Below are 16,146 nucleotides of genomic sequence, written 5' to 3' on the forward strand. Positions count from 1 at the left end.
GGAGACATAAGTCATCACAGCCCACCTCGATTGAGGGCGGTGACCACCTTTGAGGCCTCACCGATTAAAAGAGATGACGCCGTGCTAATATTGATGTCAATTTGATAGTTTGTGTATTTTTAGGTAAAAAAAAAGTCATACTAGAATTAATAAAATATGAAAAGTTTATACTTTTTTAGGTAATTAACCTATTCAAAAATGATCAAAGATTAGTAAGCGTTAGCTAGTTCACGCATGGGAAGCCATCTTAACCTTTTAAATTAATTCTTATTAAAAAAAACTTTTAAATTCATCAATTTTTCGAGATTGTAATCGAGTTCATCATGGCCCAGATTTTCTTTTTATCTTTTGGTTTTATTTGCACGTTACACGTATATTCGGCTTGGGTTTATCCTCTTATTAATCAATTTAATTTTTATAGCAATCATCATCATGCAGATAATCGAAAGGCCAGATCTGGTCCTTCGATTATCCGCATGATGATGATTACTATGAAAAATCACTTCAGCAACCTATATATTGTCCAGACATAGCTAGGCCTGATGAGAGAGAGTAAAAACAAAACCAACAAAAACAGAGAGAAACACCTTGAAAGATTGATGAGCTTTTCTTTTCCATCACTCATGAGATGTCAAGATATGCATACACGACATTGAAGCCTAAATTTCTCCTATCAACCGAAGGATTAATCGAAGATAAACGGAAAAATACGACGTAGAAAGTAGGAAGAATATGTAGAATTCTATGTTAGATTGGATCAACTGGACCAAATCAACATATATGTCGTGCATATAGCTAGTTAAAAGTTGTCCCTCCTACTCATCCCTTTCGAGGGCCGGTTCTCTACTTCACCTTTCGTGGATCGCCAAGCCTGAGCTCAAGATCAAGGTCCTCCACCGAGCCAACCTTTAGCCCGGTCGATGACTGCAGAGAACAGCTACGGTCACTTGAGCATGGCCTGAGATAGAGAGCCAATGGCGATGAAGTACTAGTCTTAGGCTTCTTGAAGCTCATCTCCCCATTGTGTCCAAAGGCCCGAGGCCCCATGACTGTATCATTCAGCCCGACAGATAGGGTAGTGTCATCAGAACCATGATCGAAACATGTTGGCTCTTCCTTCCTCAAGAGAAGATCAAATGATCCCTTTCGAGCCATCAAAGGATCGTTCGGACAAGGAATACAACTGCCATCACCGTTGTTCTCCTTAGAGCTTGACACAGGTGAAACCCTGGTTCGAATTGGAAGCTGCAAAGGACTAGAAAAGTTGGGGCGGCTTTGATGTTGAAGAATTTGCACTTCACCGGGAGTAGCAGCGGAGGAGGTCGTGGTGGTGGTGATGAGGGACTGCTTAAGCCTAGCTCTATCCCTTCTATGGACATTCATGTGACCTCCCAGAGCTTGAGCCGATCGAAACTCTCGGTTGCAGAAGCTACACGAGTAAGACCTTGGGGGCCAAACGATCCCCCCGAGGACCCCGGAGGTATCATCTGCAAAAGCCTTCTCCTCCCACGAGAAGTTACCACACAGCTGTGGCGGTCTCAGAAGTCCTCTCCGCTTCATCGACATCAAGTACTGATGAGCTAGCTCCATGTTAGATCGATCAAAGACGAAGAAGAAGAAGAAGCTCTCTTAGCTTATTATGGGTGGGAGAAGTTTTATTGAAGAGTCTGGGATAGAGAGGGAGAAATGATATATAGGAGGAAGAGATATATAATTTGGTAAATCACAAGGAGAGAGCTATTAGGGCATCTAACTGACTTTGGTATGTTGTATGAAAGCTACTGCTAAGGAGAGAATCTGTGAGGAAAAGAGCTCAAACAGCAAGAGTCTTTCTACAAGCTTTAATTATATACATACATACATACATATATATATATATATATATATATAAATATTGCTGGCGCTATAGCAATAGTTTTGGTTTATCCATTGAAGCGATGCGTGACCGGACTTCTTGCTCTCTCATTATTTGCCAACTAATTAATTACATAGGATTTGGTTAATTTATTTGCAAGGCAATAAGTTTTCGATATTTGAGGTGGTGAACCGGAGTTGTGGCAAAGAATTTATCGATTTCAGTTATTTTGAGTTCGATTCTCACATATAGATCCTCGATAAGTCATAGCCTGCGGAAATAGTGTATCGCAACTTAACTAATCACTTCCAAGACCGATATGTTATAGATAGAGGGGAGACCTCTTCGTCGAGATCTTTAGACAGAGACACAGTGACAAGAACTAAAAGGATATACTAAAACAACTACTGCACTATTTTATTATATAGTATAGCTTGATGAAATACTCAATGAATATACAGAATAAAGGCTCAACCTAACTGGGCAATTGTCATTTCACGAAATCTTATTTTATGCCGAGCTGATCAATCGTTATTTAATTAGTCACGGAAATTAATTTAAGCCCCGTGCTTGTTTAGGACATGCCTAAACAAAACAATACGGAACAATTTAATGTTAAACACTAACTTGCCATCGGACCTTTCGTTTGATCCTTTGCAGATTTTCTGCTTGCATGTATGCAAATGTAAGGAACATGCTCGAATCTTGAGCTTCTTTCTTTATTGTCATGTTAAGTCAGCTAGTCAATTTAGAATTTCTTTCATCAATTATATATAAGTACAGTATATAAGAATATATATAGTTATAATCTACATCATCAATTATTTTAGCACATAATTTATAAGATTTTCCAGCCATGCTCAAATTTTCCTCAAGCAGTAAGTAGAAATTTTTTCATTTTGTACTTCAAAAAATTTCAAAAATAAATTATTTTAAAAAAAGTTGTTTATATGAGTATTAAAATACATAATTATATGTACCTATATTTGTAAATTATGCAATGTATATTCAATGATTTAAAAAGGAGAAAAACCGAGAAAGAGTCCTCTCGGGTCTTACGCAAGCAATAACTACCTATTGATTAATTCAATATGCCCTTCTTGGCTCGATTGATATTTGTGGGGATTGATTAGTAATCTAATTAATTGAATGCAATGGGTATTAATTACGATCTAGCTAGGAGCCTAGCTAATTGAAAAAACTATGTTCCCTTTCATTAATTGCCAAGAACCCCAATAATTTCAAGATCCATTTTTTATTGCAAAATTTATCATTTTTGCATTTCCTTTTTGGAAAAGTCATTTTCTTTTTTTGCAATTTTTATACACTTGTTTAGGCCAAGATTTTGCATAGTTCCAAAAGCATAAACGATGAGAGAAAGAGGACATGAACTTGCTTTGCTTAATCATCTAAGCAACTGACCACTAAATGTCGAAGATATATATATATATACTTATGTAAATTTACATTTAAAATGCTACTAAATTGTCTCATACAGATAGATATATTCTATCTAGAATGTCTTCACTATCAACTTGTAGAAGGAAGAAAAATCGATATACAAATGCAACACTAATGGCGCCACTCTTAAATCATGACTTGATCACAAACCAACAAAATGAGATTATATATAAAAATGACCATTCAAGAGATGGGATAATTTAAAATGGTTGTGTTGAGTGTGACATATGGGACATGGACATTGAAAATTTTTCCGTTTATGCGGATTGATAAGACACTCATTGACCGGTGGAGTATTTGTTTATTTAGTTTAATATTATTTCGCCCAAATTTAGTTAATTGTAAGCTATATTCACATGGAGGACTTGAAACAAATATCAATACTTATCTTCGGGAAGACACTCTATGGTCAAGTGAGCTTGTTCATTTTGCTTGTCTTCATGCCCTTAGAACGATTAGGTTCGACCTCTGAAGAAATTTCCAAATGTCTAATTGACCGCTACCAAGCTAGCTAGGGAGCTACAGTCTACCTAAATTTATATGGATATCTAGAAGTCTGATTACATACAAACATATATATATATATATATATTCTCGAAAAATATTGATTTTTATGGGTTGTGATAGTAAAAAATATATATTTTTTTGTATATATAATTTCTTAGTTCCTAATGTCTTTTAATATTTTTATTTATTTTCCTTACATGAAATATATATATCCTCTGTCTTTGTATTTCATTTCTTTGCGTTTGCTTGGCAATCAACAAGTGCAAAGCAAAAGGCACCATAAATTGCAAGGTAGAGCACACATTTTTTCCTCTCAAAAAGGAATGTGAACTTTCATTAAAAAAAAAAGAAAAAGAAAAAAGAAAGAATGTGAGCTTATGAAGCCCAATTTTGTTTGGGCTGATTCCCCTTAGCCCAATAGCACTTTGGACCACAGGTGACCAAAATCTGGTGTCGGTAATCCATACTACTACAAAAGTAAGATCGAAAACTATCTATCACCTTAGCATTCAATTTCCTAAAATGCCCATTCCGAATAACTTCAAAAAATTTGGAGCATTGGATAGGAAAAAAGTTTATGACAAATTTGTAAATTCATTTTTCCTTAACCACCACTCAACTCTTACTTCCACAATTTTCTCCCAACAATAGCTTCATTTTAACTGTTTCTCTCCCTTCCTAGCTAAAATAATTTAGTTCTCTTCCTAAATTTAACTTACAATCTCTTTTTTGGTGTACAAATTTAATTTACCACTTACTCCATTATTCATAAGATCTAGATACAATGACAAGATCAATATTCTGTGGCGAATGCCATTATCAGAGGATTGACAAATAATAATTAAAACTTAGTTTATATAGATTTTTGTGCATAGCGCGGCTACAACATCTAGTCCTAACATATAATATATGGCAACATCTAATTGAATTAAACAAAGTAGAATGTCTAGTTCAGTTAAATACTTCCATATATATATATATATATACATATATATTCCCATGCCACGTGAAGGATCGTTACCATATTATTTGGTAAAAAAATCTACTTTTGAATTATTAGTATCTTTACTAAAGTTAGATTTTCGAGAACGGAGCCTTTATAGGCTTTTGGATCCTCTGTAATTTCATCAATGAGCTAATAGCTGATAGTCAATATCTAAATTCAATCACTTTTTTTTTTCCTTTGAGATCAAATGAAAATCTCATGCTTACTTCAATAGAAAAAAATTTCTTGAAAAATGACTAAGTTTTGATTCTCGCAATTTTGATCCAAATTAGGAATAACCTTACAATTACATATCAACTACAAATTAAGAATCCAGATCCACCTCATTGGAGCTCCATAGGCCATCGCCGAGCTTTTCCTGTCATCAAAGGTTAAAGTTGTACCAGCTAGGCCGGACTTGCGCATTCATACACCACGTGTCTGTGGTATCGAATTGCTCTTTTAACCCTCACATCTTGATCTTAAACCCGATTCATGAAATCCTGTTAAAGCTGGTGCATACCATTACACATTCTGATCATTGAGCGTCCAATAGGCCCCTCCTACGTCCGTACATGGAAAGTAATACGTGGTTACCGTTGGATATGGATCCTGCAAATAACACGACATCATCATTCGACGCGTCTTCCTGACCACACGATCTCTCATTGTTTTCAAGAACCGGCCCATCCAATGATCACAAGAGATCGAGCATCCCTATGGGCCCCGCACGGCACCGGACCGACATTAACCGAAATGATTGCCTGATGATTCGTGGCCATGGTAAATTACTTCATCAGTGGACGCTGCAGATGATGGCACGCGTCACGATTGCACGGGGGCTGTGACCCGATGCTGCAGTGGGGCCCTAGTTTGTTGAAGCTTTGTTGGGTTGTGCCATGCAATGTCCACCGCTAGATTGCGGGCCACGTTGGCGCAGTCAAGTCAATCGTTGGACATGCCCTGCTGACCACATGATTGACCGACCGGCCGGCCGGACTTTGGTGACCCATCAAATGGATCGAACAGAGCCTCACATGTTATTATTGGTTCGAGTTCTCGGAATGATGGTGAGCCATGAGGGAGATCAGCATGCTCCCACCTTAATAATTCACAATGCAAGTAGTTAATACACGTACATATTTGCTATCCAGTATGATAATTCGATCTTGTCAATGTTGTTACCACATGTTAATGTGATGATCATTCTTATCCCATCCTTTCAATTGTCATAAGCTCATCGTCAGTCCGTGGTTGAAACAATCATCTTTATCTTCACAGGGCAATAGCATCAATCACTGCTTCGAAGATGACTTTCTCGAATTAGTTAGGTGCACCGAGGGTATTTTCAATTTTGCATTGGTCCGTACGGATTTAGACTCGTTTCCACACTAAAAACTTGAAACCCACTACATATAAATGCATCTATATATATTTGCTTGTTTGGTCAGTTTGAATTTGAGTCGCTTTCTTAACTCTCAACATACGTCCTCATGTAACAATATGTGGTCTTTTTCGCACTTGCCTATACATATCATGTGCTCTTAAACACTCGCTCTCAACAAATGACCTCAGGTCGAGCTCCTCTTTTTCCTTACTCGGGCTTAATTACCATGTGGTGGACTTCCCCTTCCACATTCGGTCGAAGTGCGACACAGTTGACTAGCCAAGCTTCCATTTTTGGACTCGAATATACTGCCCTAATTCCACACACTCGGGCCTGTGCACGATGTAAACCCACACTGGGGTGTAAAAACCTACTTCGATGCCCTTAAGTGATGAAAATGTTCAGAGATAAAAAGAAATGGAGGAGGAGCGGCCAAATTCTTCTATTGCTTCTCTTGTTTTCATTCTTACAGAACAACCACGAAGGGAGCGCTTAAATATAGTGTACATACGGGAGAGAGACGAAAAATAATAAATGCTACATGTCATAAAACTCATGTATAGCTAAGAAATGATATAGGAAATTTATCATAGAGCCTTGGAATACTCTCCCTCAAATTGGAGCTAGCATGAATATCATGAGTACTTTGCACAGTGGAAAAAAACGATCCTTTCTCAGTGCCTCAGTGAAAATATCGGTCAACTATTGCTTTGTCGATACATAATGAGTAACAATGTCATCCAACTGAATATGCTCCGAAATAAAATGGCACTCGATGTCCATCTGCTTAATGCACTCATGAAATATCGGATTAATAGCGATATGCAAAGCTGCCTGGCTGTCGCAATTAAGGTGCATAGACTCGGAAACAAACAGAAGACAACAGATTGCGAAGCCAAAGAAGCTCCGAGATTGTTGCAGCATGGATTGATACTTTGCTGCATTGAGGAACGAGCAACTGTCGTCTATTTCTTGATTTTCCAATAGATAGGGCAACCACCAAGCGTGTGTCACAAGATAACCTGCTGAGGAATGTCTTGTCATCGGACAATTAGTCCAATCTGAATCGCAGTAAGCTCGTAACTAAGGCATAATAGGACGTAATTTACCAAAATTATTCTTCACTGTTTTTTTTTTCGGTTACAAGTATTCTTCGATGTTTTTTATTGGGGCAAAGAAACGAGAGGCCGCACGGGTCCATACCCAGTCGACCACTTAAAAAAGAAAAAGAGAAAAAAAAAAAGGAAGGAGTGGCTTGCAGTTTGTTCAGTTGATGTTTTTCAGTTGGGAGGAGTATCCATGGCATGAAGGGCCCATTCAACTTATCCGGCTTCTGCAGTGTGCATTGATTTAATTTGAGCCATCGATGGACTTACTGGTCTCAGTTTCATGGGCAGGGCTTCTAGCGGGTCCACTGTCGGGTCAAAAGTCCAACTCATAGTTCCACCTGTGTCGTGCAATTGGGTCCAACCTTGGCCTTGTGAAAAACTTGTGGCCTCAAGATTGCATGATGTGAAACCAAACCATCAGTCTAAGAATAAAGAACTGGTAAAAAAGGGTTCGGTGCAATTATACTTGTTAAAGTAATTCTGCGTTTGATACAAAGCTAATTAGTTACTCATATATATATTTTTTGGTAATATCCGTATTTTTCAAATGCATGATTATATTTGTCTTTTTTTTTTCTTTGTAACTATCGAGACATAACGGTGATGAGATACCGTTGTATAACCATGAAAAATTAAACCATTATATGTAAAATTCATGAATTGATCCTATAAGAGTTTATATAAAATTCCAAAAGTTTAGGACCAAGCCAACATGATCCATGATGACGGTGCATCTCAAGATGATCTTGCAACACGCTTATTATATAGCTAGAGCATCACTGATCACCCATTAGAAAATCTTCCCTCTTTATTAACGTGGTCAGTTCAAGTGGTTTAAACACATTTTTTTCTTAAACAAAGTTTGGTATTTGAGCTTGTAAATAGAAAAAGTTTGTGATAGTGAGCCGACTTGATTTGAGCATGCATTAATCGAAGCGGTGCTCACAAAAAAAGAAAAAGAAAAAGTGTTTCTTCTTTATTCACCCGATGTATTGAGTTCAAAATTTTAATTGGAAATATTTGCACCAAATGATGTATTGGCTGTTTTCCTTCTATAGATGTTCGTTGCCTGCCACCGTTCCATTAGGCACGTGCAAAGTTCTCAGTCGACTCCAAAAGCTGTCACGTCAAGATGCATAATATGTCGATTTTCCCCCAAAGCTTATAGGCAAAAAGAGGAAGGAACTTTCCATTTCTCTTTTATTTGTTAACTCAAAAAAAATCTCAATTGGGTCTTAACTCATTGAGACCGGGTCCCACCACGTGACGTGGAGGGGCCCACAGGTCCTCGTATGCCAGCCTCACGCGTGGCAGCACGTAATGATTGGAGGCCACGGGCCGCCCTTCCACGTGTCGACGGCAGAGGCGGGCCACGACAGTGGGAGAGGGGAGTGAAGGTGAGGGAAAACTTCTGGTGAAGAATCGAAAGCTCGGGGGAGAGCTTCCAGAAGCTTCCGCCGAACTCGTGGCTGAGGATTGCCGAAGCATCTCGAGGCTCAGGAGCCGCCACGTGTCGTTGGCACCACGTGAGCGTCCTACGTGGCGGACCCGGTCCTTCCGAAAATGATACGCCTACCCCTCAAAAGAGCAGTCCGCCCCCCGCCCCGCTTCAGCTTAGGGCGCTTTCCAAAAGGACAAAGCGAAAGCTCGCACCGACCGAACATCACTTAGGCCATTCCCTCCCTTCCGCCCGTCGTCTCTCTCACCTTTGTCGTGAGACTTTTGAAGAGGAAATCCGAGAGCGCTGAGCGGCCGGACGGTTGGGATTCGCTTCTCCCCTCTCTCTCTCCTTCTCTCTTTATCTCTCCTCTGATTTGTTCTGAGAGAAATGAATGGAGAGGGGCAGGTCTTGGAAGAGGAGAGCGTGAAAATGGAGGAGCCCAAGGAGAGGTTGGTCCACATGTGGGGGTACCTTCCGGGGGCCCTGCCCCAGAGGTCGCCGCTCCTGTCCCCGGTGGTCGTTAGGTTGCCGGCTTCGGTTGGAGCTGCTGGGAGCTCGTGGAAGGACGTGTGCGGTGGCGGCTGCGGATTCGCTATGGCCATTTCAGGTGCCAATGTCGACCTCTGTCAGGCCCGATACATTCTCATTTTCATTCAGTTTTGCTGAAATTTCACCCTTTTTTTTTTTGGCCCCTTTTATCCTTCTTGGCTTCCCATTGGTGCTGATGTTATTAAGGGAATGCTCGATTTGCTCCCCTCTTGTTCTTTCGTTTCCACTTACTTGTCTCTGCGATTTCAAGCTCGGGTCTTTTACACGGTCGAACTCGTTACTTACTAAAGTCAAACTCTAGTCAATGGTTTCTCAGCTTAGCTTCATGTCGGGATTTTTACTTGAACGCAGGAAACCAGGTTCTGTGTTCTTTTTCTCTTTGACAATAAGTTTGTCCGTTCATTCAATGCTTCTTTGTTCACTGTTAAGTTAGTTCAGTTCGGGTTAATCGTGCTTCAAAATGTGTTCCTCTCCACTACCTTCTTCGAATTTGCAATATTGACTCGTGATTTGCCATCCTATGTCAAAAGCAGATTCTGGGAAGCTCATAACATGGGGTTCAACTGATGATCTCGGCCAAAGCTACGTTACGTCTGGAAAGCATGGGGTATTGCATCCCTACGTGAAGCTCTGGTGATTGATTTGAATTTTTCGATTTCTCCATTCATTGAAGCCTTACTTAATGCTCTTTTTCCGGATTAGGAAACACCGGAACCATTTCCTCTCCGGACGGATGCTTCTATAGTGAATGCGGCAGCTGGTTGGGCCCATTGCGTTGCTGTTACAGGTAAAAGCTCCTTTTTGCACGCTCCCTACACTCTCTGTAATCTCTATGGTGGTGGAGATAGTTGATATTGCCTTTACGGTGATTACGTTGTGTCCTGTTTCTTGTGTTCTTCTTGCTGAATCAATTTTTGCTTTCTGAAGTTCAGATGTTGGAGAAGTATACACGTGGGGCTGGAAAGAGTGTGTTCCCTCTGGTAAGGTCTTTGGAGATTCTTCTGTCAGTAGAAGTCTAGAAAAGGATGCATTGGACAGACACACCTCCTTCCTGAGTGAACAAGGTAGGTCCATGAGACCATGATCGAGCATGTTGCGGTGATGGTGCATTCTTGATTAGCTGATCAGATGATGACATGAGAAGAGATTTACATTATTGTAGTGAGCCCTCGACCTCAAGGCTTGAGATCCAGCAGTGGTACGGGCACCTTATCTGCTGGTGATAGCAAAGGCAGTGGAGAAGAAGGCACGAAGAGAAGAAGGGTTTCAACGGCTAAACAAGCAGCTGAAAGCTCATCCTCTTCTGAAGAGACTCTCTCGGCTTTGCCTTGTTTAGTGGCATTGAATCCTGGAGTGCGGATTGTGGCTGTTGCAGCTGGGGGACGCCACACTCTTGCCTTATCAGGTAATTTTTCAGTGGCCCAATGGACTTTTTCTCTGAGAAAGATGGAAGTAAGAAGCTCTTTCCTATTCTGTGGGTTGATTTTGAACTTCTGGACGCATGATTCTATTAAAGCAAAGAACTTTGACGTGCAGATCTGATTCTTTGTTAATTTCAGATATGGGACAGGTTTGGGGTTGGGGATATGGAGGTGAAGGACAGCTCGGTTTGGGCTCCAGGATACGGATGGTGTCCTCTCCGCATCCGATACCTTGTGTAGAAACATCTTCATATGCAAAGGAAAGGTCTATGACCCTTCCTCGAGGAAGTGTGAGCTCTGAAATGCAAAGTTACCGAGTCCCTGGGACTTATGTGAAGCAGATTGCATGCGGTGGACGGCACAGTGCAGTAATCACAGGTACTCACTGACATCTGAAATCTCATTGATGGATGAGATTTGGTTTATGGTACTTCAGAATATCGGCTCTTTACCTTTGTGAGATACATCTCCGCATAAATTTTACATGTGAATGCCTCTCCTGTTGTGACAGATGCAGGAGCTCTTCTGACTTTTGGCTGGGGACTCTATGGACAGGTGATTATCCTAGAATTAATTTCCCCTGCTATCTTATGTAAGGCTAAACTGGCATATACGTGGAGGTGAAATCTGTTCCTAATAGTTGTTACTATTATCGTCAAAACTCGACTTAGCCATGGTCCCAGTATGTCGATGTTCGAGTGGTTTATGTTCTCTCCCCTAGAATCTGAATATCCACCACGAGATTCATGTGCTAATGGCTTAAAATTATTGCTGGATCATGTGGATTGTTTTCGAATTGAAGCTGTTGACACATACATGTCTGAGGCCTTAAGAATTCATTCTTGCTCTGAAGGCGTTCAGGATGCTTTTCCTATAAGTCCTTGTCTTTGCAGTAAACTTGAAGCCAATTGGCCTTTTCCATCCCTTATCAATACAGTAACTCATTTACTTCTTGAGAATGTCGTAACGTTATCCTTGGTCTCAGAGCTCTATTAAATGATATTTCCCAGGTTCCGAGTTAATGCTTGTTATTCTCATTTTCTTCTCTGTTGAAAATTTAACATAACTTTATTGCCTTTTCTTTTCCATAAAAAAAGAAAAAAGAAAAAAGAAAAGCAAAATATGTTATAACTTTCTTGATATACAGTCTTTCACTTTCTCAGCGTATTAACCGTTCTGCGGGATCAACATGTAGGTAAAGTAAAATGGTGGGGAAATAGAGCACAGTAGATGTTCAAGATGAAGATCACTAAAAAGGGACAACCTTACCTTTCACTAATCTTGCATCTTTTGCATTATTTTATATCGAGGTTTTTCTCAGTTTACTCTGGTCTCTGAAGAGCTAATTTTATTCATCTATGTACTATCCGATTGCAGTGTGGACAAGGAAGTACCGATGATGAATTGAGCCCAACATGCGTATCGTCTTTACTCGGCATCCCAATAGTAGCTGTCGCTGCAGGTCTTTGGCATACCATCTGCATATCTGCTGATGGTGATGTCTATTCATTTGGCGGGAATCAGTTCGGGCAGTTGGGAACTGGTTCTGATCAAGCTGAGGTACATCTAGGAGGTTGCTCAAATTATTTGGAACATTTATTAGCCTCTCATTCTTTGAGCTGGACGATGTTGCGGCATATGTTTTCTGTTTCCTCTTCTAAACTATATCATGCAATGAGCCGTTTCTGCTTTGCTTTCTTTGTATATTTTGACCAATAGGAAAGCAACTAATTCATGTCTTCTGGATCAGACTCTGCCTAGGCTGTTGGATGCTTCAATCTTGGAAAATGTCCACACAAAAGCTGTCTCTTGTGGAGCTCGACACTCTGCAGTGATCGCAGGTATTATGTCCACCATCACCCTCTGTTTTCCCATCATTTTTCTCCGAACCATAAATCAATGTCACCGAGCCATACTTACAATGAGGAGAAATGTTAAAAGTTCAGTTCATCTCTTCTCTAGGTTGTTATCTAGATATTTAGACAATCAAAATTAAAACTTCTCCGTCCTTTTACGAAAAAAAGGGGAGTATTCAAGTTTGGAACGGACTTCAATTCTGTTCCGTGTTTGTAAATATTCTTGATCTCCTTTAGTCCTTTCTGTCATTCGATTAATTTCTGTGCTTTTGTTTCTTGAAGACGATGGTAAAGTTTTCTGCTGGGGATGGAACAAATACGGGCAGGTACTTATTTACACTTTGTCGCTGATCCTCTTTATGAAATCCAACTTTGAAGAGTAGCGATGGATGTTGGTACACTCAAGATGTCAATTCTCGTTGCATTTCACAGCTTGGGTTAGGTGATGTGATTGACCGCAACATTCCCTCTGAAGTGACAATCGAAGGATGCATCCCGAAGAAAGTGGCCTGTGGATGGTGGCACACTCTACTGCTGTCCGACTCACTGACGTGAATGAAGGTTCCTCTTAACATTCTTTAGAAGCTTGAGATCGACCCACAGTTTTGATAGGTTAGTGTAGATGTTGGATGATGGAAAGGATCACTAGCATTTCTATGTAATATGTAAATACGCCGAGCCATGTAACATATGCTACATTAAATGCGCATGGAATGGCTAAGTCGTCCGATTCTTTCGTGGCCAGACTAAACCTGTGGCCCTAGGTAGTTGCTTACTTCACATGAGCTCTTGGTACATTTTCTTAGGCATATTTTTAGTTGTCGTTTTCTGTTTCCTATAGAGAGGTGGATTTATGTTCCTAAGCCTGCAACCTCCACCTCTTGCTTTCGCACTAACTCCACACAAAATTTGTCGCCTGAACTGCTAGTGCACTCGCAGAACGATGTCACTCTTCACTTAACTCAAACCACCAGGTCTGCCACAATAACATCGTCCACTTTGTCTGCATGCATCGGTGTTCAAGGATCGATGGATTACACGGATATGCCAACAGTGTTAGTTGAGGTAATATCTTTCAGCACAACGCAGTAAAATAATATGACCACCGAAAGAATACGACCACATACTTTTCTTATGATATGAAATAACATTGTCATTCAATCCTTAAGCTAAATGGTTCCACAGACGACCAAAATCTCAGAGAAAACTGGACAAACACTGCAAAGCAATACATATGTGTCCGTAAAGTCTAATTTGGCCTCGGTGTCGCCCATTCAACCCGAAGGATGAGGTTGTCATAACCATAACCATTAAGCTTGTTGATAGCTCTCTCGGCATCTTCCTTGTTGATAAAGTTTACAAAGCCGAACCCCCTGCTAACACCAGTCTTCTGATCTATAGCCACGTACACACGACTGACAGGGCCAAAAGTGCGGAACAGCTCGAGCAAGTCGGGCTCTCTTGTGTCTTCTGACAGGTTCGTAACCCGGACAGAGTTCTCCTCATTCCTACGCCTCATCTCCGTTCCAGTTCTTTCCGCTCCTGCCCTCATGCTCGGGGGAACATAGGCAGCCTTGGTGGTTCCAGGGCCGGATGCAGCTGTCTCCGATGTAGGAGGCTTATCGACGAAAACGTCAGTCTGTGGGGCAAGATCCTTGTAAGGGCACCTCGAAGTCCAGTGATCCCCTTTCTTGCCACAGGTCCTGCACAGCATGAGGACAGCTCCTCCTTTTCCAAGCTGAGCCAAGTTGTCCCCAGCCATCTTGTTTTCTTCAGCCTTGGTGCCTGAGGGTAATTCTCATCATGTTAGCAAACAAACTCGGGGCAATCATAAATCTATATGTGAAGCTGAAAAGGCAAAGAAGATTGCTCTTCCATCTAAAATCTGCAAAGAGATGTGGTCAGATAAAACAGGGCGTCTGCAATCAAGGTTAACACCCCCAAGAAAAATGTAGAATCAACAGCATTCGTAAAAAGGTTGATGCTTACAAGAACGCTGAATATTTGCAATGATCTCATTAGCCTTCCAATTACAACATCGAGGATTAAAAGCATTGGATTTTCAACTTCAACCTCTTTAATTGATCAAATCACATTTCATTAACGAATATTCCGGGCAATCTATAACCAGTATGATTCCTGTCTGCTACATATACGCAATATAGCATCTTTAGATATATAAGCCTACAGAGACAAACAATCAATCGGAGTGGGACGATAATCTCATCCTTGTGCAGTTAAAGGCACGATTTTATAGAGGCAAAATCAATAAAAAGGATAAATTAAACTCTCTATGCCGTCGAATTCTTAAGTAATTCCGTCAAAGGTAGCGCTATTTAGCTAAAATCATGTCAAGTTTTGAGCTTTCAGGCAATTCGCAGCAAAATCCGTGTAAAGAGTAACTGACCAGGAGCCCTGGGCCTCTCCAGGAGGATCTCTTCAGTCGACACCATAGTGAGGCGGCTGCCCACGTCCTCGTGGACGGCGTCCCCAAACTTGGCCCAGTTCCGCCGCTCGACGGCCCGCTTGCTCAGGCGCGCCTTAGCTAGCTTCCTCACGCGGGCGGTGGTGGTGATCTTGACCTTGTACCCATCCTCCCCGAACTTGTACTCGATCACCTTCTTGATGCCGTTCTCGTCGGGGCCAATCACCTGGCGCGGCGGCAGAAGGAAATCGAGATCCTCCCCGTCGTCCTCGTCGAGCTCCCCCCAACGGAGCTTGCTCGGCTTCGCCGGCGCTGATCCGTTCGCGTTGAGTGCCATCATCAATGAGGGACAAAGATCTAGGGTTTGTAATTTCTAGGGCTTTTGAGTCGAAGTGATTCTCTATTTCTATATCAAAGAGGCGGAAGGTTGGTCCGACAAGACTGGGAATATATAAGACTAGAAGGCTGTCCAACTATAGTTTCGGACCGGACTGGACTGGCCGGTCCAACCGACAGGGATCTTATCACAGGCTGGGCCGAGCTGGGCTAGGCCCGATGTTTCATAAGCCACGACTCATGAGACATTCTTGCCTTAACTAGCTAGGAGCGAAAGAAAGATACCCATGAATCCAGCACAATCGATCTGGACTTGCAAGGTTGTAACTGATTCAATCATCTTTCATGGTCACATGGTGCTAATCTTTCTCGGTCCTCGACTACGGTCATGCCCAAATACTTTTTCGAGTCCACCCGTGTTAAGAGGTGCAAGCAAATCTCATAGCAAAAGCTTGTTTTGCGTACAAAACCTCGGATGTTATCATCATACCGACATATGAATATCATATCATTCTCGAATTGTAATCGTTCTAAAATTCCTTAGCAAATTTCACAGGACCAGGATGAAGTCCAGGCTCTTTGCCAGGCCTGGTGAGGCTTGGTGAAGGTGCTCGACCCTGGTGCTCTGATAATCGCCTGAAGACATGCATCGACGATTCCTGCTATAGATCCAGGAGGAGCTGTAGTTTGATCGAGATTGTAATGTTGGCCACCAAGGACGACCCCGACATATGCACATCCAACTTATGTTATCCAAGAACTCGGTAATATGATTAACAAAATCGCGAGATGGAAATAAAAATTTGGGCGGAAT

The 16,146-nt window shown here is 41.3% G+C and overlaps 3 protein-coding genes across 4 annotated transcripts; 1 reads left to right on the forward strand and 2 right to left on the reverse strand.

The window, feature by feature from the left end:
• Window positions 1-572: 572 nt before the first annotated feature.
• Window positions 573-1,812, reverse strand: LOC116187200 (probable transcriptional regulator RABBIT EARS). Its single transcript, XM_031515832.1, has one exon. The coding sequence runs from the start codon at window positions 1,588-1,590 to the stop codon at window positions 844-846; it is 747 nt and encodes a 248-aa protein (XP_031371692.1). The 5' UTR covers window positions 1,591-1,812; the 3' UTR covers window positions 573-843.
• Window positions 1,813-8,898: 7,086 nt separating this feature from the next.
• Window positions 8,899-13,437, forward strand: LOC116187400 (ultraviolet-B receptor UVR8). Of its 2 annotated transcripts, none has more exons than XM_031516067.1 (11): window positions 8,899-9,352; window positions 9,828-9,901; window positions 9,997-10,081; window positions 10,227-10,358; window positions 10,457-10,699; window positions 10,854-11,093; window positions 11,227-11,270; window positions 12,093-12,275; window positions 12,466-12,556; window positions 12,854-12,897; window positions 12,978-13,437. In XM_031516067.1, exons 1-11 carry the CDS (start codon window positions 9,133-9,135, stop codon window positions 13,011-13,013), a joined length of 1,392 nt encoding a protein of 463 aa, XP_031371927.1. In that variant the 5' UTR covers window positions 8,899-9,132; the 3' UTR covers window positions 13,014-13,437. The 2 variants fall into 2 exon arrangements, with proteins under 2 accessions (XP_031371927.1, XP_031371926.1); XM_031516066.1 differs by having other exon boundaries at window positions 8,900-9,352; window positions 13,004-13,437.
• Window positions 13,438-13,670: 233 nt separating this feature from the next.
• On the reverse strand, window positions 13,671-15,419 carry LOC116187401 (eukaryotic translation initiation factor 3 subunit G-like). Its single transcript, XM_031516068.1, has 2 exons — window positions 14,979-15,419; window positions 13,671-14,356 (listed from the first exon to the last, which is right to left on the reverse strand). The coding sequence occupies exons 1-2, from the start codon at window positions 15,334-15,336 to the stop codon at window positions 13,821-13,823; spliced, it is 894 nt and encodes a 297-aa protein (XP_031371928.1). The 5' UTR covers window positions 15,337-15,419; the 3' UTR covers window positions 13,671-13,820.
• Between the last annotated feature and the right edge of the window lie 727 nt (window positions 15,420-16,146).

The sequence above is a fragment of the Punica granatum genome, chromosome 8, assembly GCF_007655135.1.
Source record: "Punica granatum isolate Tunisia-2019 chromosome 8, ASM765513v2, whole genome shotgun sequence".
Lineage (NCBI taxonomy): Eukaryota > Viridiplantae > Streptophyta > Magnoliopsida > Myrtales > Lythraceae > Punica > Punica granatum.

Excerpts from the sequence above, each read along its gene's own strand:
- LOC116187400 (XM_031516066.1), top strand. The coding sequence starts at position 9,133 with ATGAATGGAGAGGGGCAGGTCTTGGAAGAGGAGAGCGTGAAAATGGAG. Across the intron at positions 9,902-9,996 it reads TTACGTCTGGAAAGCATGGG|GAAACACCGGAACCATTTCC; the intron begins GTATTGCATCCC and ends TTTCCGGATTAG. Across the intron at positions 12,276-12,465 it reads CTGGTTCTGATCAAGCTGAG|ACTCTGCCTAGGCTGTTGGA; the intron begins GTACATCTAGGA and ends CTTCTGGATCAG.
- LOC116187200 (XM_031515832.1), bottom strand. The coding sequence starts at position 1,590 with ATGGAGCTAGCTCATCAGTACTTGATGTCGATGAAGCGGAGAGGACTT.
- LOC116187401 (XM_031516068.1), bottom strand. The coding sequence starts at position 15,336 with ATGATGGCACTCAACGCGAACGGATCAGCGCCGGCGAAGCCGAGCAAG. Across the intron at positions 14,357-14,978 it reads GGAGAGGCCCAGGGCTCCTG|GCACCAAGGCTGAAGAAAAC; the intron begins GTCAGTTACTCT and ends AATTACCCTCAG.